Below are 6,454 nucleotides of genomic sequence, written 5' to 3' on the forward strand. Positions count from 1 at the left end.
ACGGCATAAAACGATATTAACATATTTAGAACTACGTCTAACTTTTTAGTCTCTCAAGATGTGCATGTTATGACAACACTTGAGCATAGTATATTGTATACTTATCTATTCACCGTTTTGTGTAAAGAGTGTTCATGAATTTTACAGTCAAGCTGAGTCAGTAAATTCCCAAAAAGAATGTTCCATACTACTTTATCAAATACCAAATTTAAGTGCCCTAGTATTGCACTAAAGCTAATAGAGTGTTGTCCTACAAAGCTAATTTTATTTGGTTGATCCCATACTTATTCTACAAGTACAAGTCTCTAGTAAGTGGTGACAACTTTTAGTAAACCGTGACCCATGTGTTCCTAACTACGAGGAAGGGATCATCTGAAAGAGTATGGCTTCTCATAGAAAGTAATTGTCACTACTCCTCGTGTAGCATCTAGGGACCAGAATATCAAAAAGCCAATCCATATTCCAAAACCCAGAATAATCAAATATTGAGTTTTGGAATTAGGATTGGAATATTTCTGATATTAGTCATCAGAAATATTAGCGGTAGAACCGTTAAGCTATACTGGGACTCTGCGTGAGAGAAATACTCAAGTAAATCCTGAGTCTAGTGAAAACACAAACAAAGACTCAGTTGGGTTCTCTCATACTAGAGATCTCTCCTAGCTGAGATAGTCGTACTTGAGAAGAGGTCTATTGTATCCTTTAACGTGTACCTTTCAGATAAACTCTATACTCTACATTTTTACAATATCCTTGAAACATAGATAAGTCAACCAGAATCACAATACGCTAAAGAAATTATCGTAATTAGTGAAACAGAATTCAGTACAGTTTTAAGACCACTCTAAAGTAATAGAAGATTATTACGAACAAGATGAAGTTAACTTCCAAGAGGTGCCAACAGAAAGAAGTTGGAGCCGCTACCCAGGACTGCCGCGGAAATAAGAACGAAGAGGAGCGAAAGAAAGAGACGTTCCGCCGATAACGTGGCCTTAGGACAACAACCAAGGTAACAATATCGTGTCCAGAAGCAAGCTGGACACGTGTCAAGGAAGTACGAGTGTAGTTATGATCACAGAGAGAACATCCGCGTGTAGAAAAATTAGAAGTGCCACGTTGATTAATTAATCAATGTTGGGGATTTTCGAACAAGAAAATCTACTGACGTCAGGGGCCCTACACAACAAAGCTAGGTAAACTAGATAAAATAGCACAAGCGATAAAATTTCTATCAACTAGCTAGAATTATGAGTCTACCAACTAATACATCTACAGAGAAACAAATAAAACATTAACGTAAGGTGCACACATCACAAGACAGTCAGGCAGTACAAGTGTTGTTATGATCACAGAGAGAACATCCGCGTGTAGAAAAATTAGAAGTGTCACGTTGATTAATTAATCAATGTTGGGGATTTTCGAACAAGAAAATACACTGACGTCAGGGGCCATACAAGATAAACTTGAATGAAGTAGCATATACAAACAACAAATAATAAAAGACAACATACCCCCTCTCGACACATTTATTGTTAAAAAAATGTATATAGCCGAAGGCTCTTTAATTTAAATCTAAGCAATTTTTGTACGATAAAGTCACTAAATGTACATAAAAAAATTGGAATTGTCGCTAAATGTACTTTTGTACATATTTGATCCATATTTCAGTGCGTTTTCATCGAGAAAAAGGGTGAATGTAAATTCAGTGACTTTTCCACATTTCCAATGTACATTTAGCGACTTTGTTCATATATCTGTCAAGGCAACTGCGTCCTGGTTAGTAGGTTTATATCCAAGCTGGGACAAATAGTACCGGTGCCTATATCGACTCTATACAAGATGAGAGTAAGCATTCATGATCCACAGCCAGAATGATGCATGCCACTCGTGGATGCGGAGCTCAGACGATGATATGATTTAGCTATCAAGGATTGTGGTGACGATGAGGAAGATGATCTCATTCAAATAAGTCAATACATTAGTGAGTTAGAGTTCATGCGTTCACGCTTAGGCGACCAGATAAACGAAGCACCTATGACTTCAGAATTTCCTAAGCTACCAAAAGATAGCTACTTTGGAAAATTGTGAAGACACCATAGAGTTCACTACGCAATGTAGAGATATATTCCTAGCGAAGTCCATGCCGCTGTGTCAGTACCCAGCACTAGTGGCCTATTAGACTCCACTGATGCAACGGAGAAGACCAAGTCGATACTCAATAACTTAAGAGATTCTGAGACGCGTACAACTAAGCACTTCAAGGAACCTGAGCAATTCAATAGAATCATTATTGACAGGCTCAGGCCCCACCCAGTAGACTATCTGTTGGATAAATACCTCGGTGACATGCAGAACAAGAAGTTGAACGTCGAAATGCGCACAGAGCATGCGCATATGACAATGGCGATGTTCGAGGAGCGTTACCGCAGCTCAGAAAAGGAACCCATACACTATCCCCACATCAATTCAGTCTATGCCCCAAGAAGGCTTCGAAGCAGGCCAAGCAGGCTGAGGCGCAGGTCAAGAAGGATGTGCAAATAGCAAGACTGTCCATTACCTCTGGCAAGGTAGAAGATATCACGGAGGGCGATGAACACTGAAACAACTGGTGGGCGGAAGCAAACATGATTGACCTGGCTGGCAGACTCAATGTTTATACAGATGAAGAAACGTTCTTAATAAATGCAAATGAATTAAATTACCAACGGTTATCATTACTTCCCGCACACGAGATCAACGTTTACACATAGATATACAAATTAATGGCAATACATACAATGCACTAGTAGACTCGGGCGCATAACGCTCATGTATGGAGAAGAGTGTAGCAACAGAACTATGTCTTTCCGTCAGAGCGCAACCGGGTTATATACAATTAGCACAAACAGATGCAAGAATACAACTCACAGGATCAACTGGAGTTTGTGACATCAGTTATGGATGTTGGAAAACCTCTCAGTTTTTTGAAGTATTGGATTTACCAGACAAGAAGGCACCAATACTTCTCGGTATGGACATTTTACCATACATAGGTATATACATAGCAGGATAAATCAATCCACAGATACCAACGGATGCGAAGTAGGAATCACTCCTCACTCCACATGAAGAGGACCCTGAGCATAAACAAGAAGGCTTCAGGGAGTCACTTGCATATCTTCGAGATACCAACACGAACATACCTCCTGACGAACATTGCAACCTACCAGGCTCCACAGTCACAGTACCTGCAAGTGAAACTAATGTCAGACAAATGAGGCACGCTAAAGTCAAATTTGTACCTCACCAGTATATTCCACAAACGGATGAGAGTGTACAGGGGTGGCTTACAGATGGTCACATGTACAAACCGAACTACACCCAACAACAGTAAATTTACCGTTGTTATCAACAGATCAACATGATCAAACAGCTCTCCTCAAGAAAGTACAGACATGCCTAGACTAACGCGAGATCAATTATTAATATGAACAAGATAAGTTTGAGTTACCGAAAATAAAGGAAGTACTACACAACCTACAAGGAGCACAGTTCTTTTCAAAGCTTGATCTCACTAGAGGATGTCACCACTTTCCAGTAGACGAAGCAAGTCAACACTTCTTCACATTCTCATGGAGAGGAGCGCAATACTTATTTAAGTCAGCGCCGTTTGGACTACACTCACTCACAGCACAGCTCCGGGGAGCCATGGCAAACTTGTTAATAAACATCAAATGAGTGCAAGTGTATGTAGATGACATAGTCATTGCAAGTCTTACAGAAGAAGAACATCGTAAGACAGTTCGTAAAGTAATCTAGCGACAGAATGGAGCAGACTTCCGTCTCAATCACAAGTGTGCCTTCGCGGTCAAAGTGGTCAACATTCTAGGTTTGAAAGTCACCACACAGGGACTCAAAGCAGATCTTGAAAATTAGAAAAGGATGATGGACTGGCCACTACCCAGAACAAAAATAAATCTACACAAAGCGGTGGGACTAGCAAATTACAAGCGCGACCATGTCCCCAACTTTGCCCACACAACTAAACACTTCCGAAACATCATGAAAGAAAAATTGAATCATAACATATCCATGTTATGGACTCCGGAACTCAAAAAGAAGTGGGAAGAACTCAAAGAAGCCATCGCCTATTCAGCGACATTAGCATACCCTGCTGATGGGGTACCGTTTCAAATAATGAATGATGCTTGTGACTATGGCATAGGAAAATGTTTATGTTTTATTTCAAGTCATCGATGGGGTTAGAAGCGACATTCTCTACTTCTCGAAAGGCTTGAATCCAACACAACAACGATATGGCAGAAATACTAATGAGCTACTAGCACTCGTATACAGCCTGGAACAGTTCTCCGACTATATCAAAGGAGGGGACATAACACTGTGGACAGATCACAAAGCACTCACGCAAATGAACAGTCAACAGACGTTACACCCAATGCTAGCCAAATGGATAGCAAAAGAATTACACCACCACTTCTCCATCATACACGTCCCAGGCAAGGACAACCAGATGGCAGACAGGTTGTCGCGTCTACATGAAAACACTTCGAATACTAAACTTCGAAGGTACTACAAGAAGCGAATGAAACAACACAATATAACCAAGAGTATATCACATAGGAACCGAATATATCCACAACTATATCAGCCATAGACTGAATGTTACACTCCAGATTCTACCAAGAAGCTGAACGAGAATGTTACACTCCAGATTCTACCAAGAAGCTGAACGACGGTTTGGGAAATTCACAGTGGATCGATTTGCATCGGCACACAATACACACACAGATAAGTACTACACCAAAATTCATAACGCGCTACAACAAAAGTGGGCGCAGGAAGTGAATGCATGGGCGAACCCACCATGGAAACTCATACCTGATATCCTTGACGAAATCATTGAAGAGGCAACCAGCATCACGATATGTGCACCATACTACCCCAATGCAACGTGGTTTCCAAAATTCTTGTCTTTACTAGAAGAAGACCCGATGCTAGTGGAAAAGACAAACAATACTTTCCTCAAAGAAGGCAAGAAAGCTTGTGGCAAGACCCCATGGGGTGTCACATTAGTCGTAAAGATAGGAGTGAAGTGTCCATATCTTGACTCAACGCGGGAACAACGTGCCATACACGTTGCAGCATCAGAACCAGTTCACTCTGGAGATGCACCACAGGCAACAGAATACGAGACACGTGTCAACCTCATCGAGCAATACCACAAATTGAGAATTTACACTCTTGAGGAACCGATACATAAGTTGGAAGCAATGGACATGGTTGGCCTGATATCCAACAACATGTACACAAGTTCATTGACGGATGCATACCATGTCTCAAAAATAAGATACACAAAAAAGGAATTCCATCCCTTACAATCAATCACAGCCACATTTCCAGGCGACAGAGTCCAAGTGGACACCATAGGGCGGGCCACTATTGGATTCCAACAGAGGGCACACATATGTGTTAGTATGGCTCGATGTACACTCATCCGTATGTCATATTACTCCGATGATGGACAAATGAGCGGCTACTATAGCACGCACGCTAGTACCAATCATGTGTGACCATGTATTTTCACAAATCATACAGACTGACCAAGGCACTAAATATTAACAACATGCTTCCGAAAGTTGTTGAACAAGCGTCAATGCAACACCTAGTCTCTCGGCCGTGTCAACCTAAAGTCTTAGGTGCGAACGAACGATCACACAGAGATCTCATGCCACTGTTACGAAAATTCGTTGAGCAATACCCAGGTAACTGGTGTTCACGACTTCATTCGTAGAGATGGGTCACAATCTGCGTACATCAAGAAGGCACAAGTCACCACGATTTAACGTGTACTTTGGTCGCAGACAGAATCAACTAACGGACTACAACGAGCCAGTGACCGCACCCAGTACAACAGTATATTGGGAAGAGCGACTGCAGAATCTAGAAGAAGCCATCAGGCCACAACTAGACAATAATGTTGTACAATATCAAGAGAAGATGCGCGCAGCATACGGTCAAAAATACCAAAAGAAATATGTAAACTTCCAGGAAGGGGACTTTGTCATGGTTCGCTATCAAGGTGAAATGAACAAGTTAATAGCACCAAATGGCGGACCATACAAAGTAGTACACAGGGAGGGCAATGGGTATTTTTTGTCTGTAGCCTTGATGGGAATAAAACCCCCGAATATCCTGACTCGATCAGTGATGAGCTACTTGGACTTGTAAAAAGGACCAGTGCTCCGGAAGCATTTACTTCCAATAATCACGCACAACAAAACGAGAAGACTCAGTTCTCCTCGATAGTCGACGACAGGCCGTACATCCGAGGTGATAGATCCCAGGAGTACCTACTGCAATGGACAGATGGGGAGCGTACCTGGACGCATGAATCAGACATCACAGATGCTGATGTCATTGCAACATACCGTCAACGCCATAGATGCAAACGAAG

The 6,454-nt window shown here is 41.6% G+C and overlaps 1 protein-coding gene across 1 annotated transcript; it reads left to right on the forward strand.

Moving 5' to 3' along the window:
* Nucleotides 1-4,697: 4,697 nt before the first annotated feature.
* SARC_00333 (hypothetical protein) lies at nucleotides 4,698-5,570 on the forward strand (the record flags this gene model as incomplete). The annotated part of the gene is made up of 1 exon (XM_014305995.1): nucleotides 4,698-5,570. One exon carries the CDS (start codon nucleotides 4,698-4,700, stop codon nucleotides 5,568-5,570), a length of 873 nt encoding a protein of 290 aa, XP_014161470.1.
* Nucleotides 5,571-6,454: the final 884 nt, after the last annotated feature.

Source organism: Sphaeroforma arctica (assembly GCF_001186125.1).
Source record: "Sphaeroforma arctica JP610 unplaced genomic scaffold supercont1.9, whole genome shotgun sequence".
Taxonomy (NCBI): Eukaryota; class Ichthyosporea; order Ichthyophonida; genus Sphaeroforma; species Sphaeroforma arctica.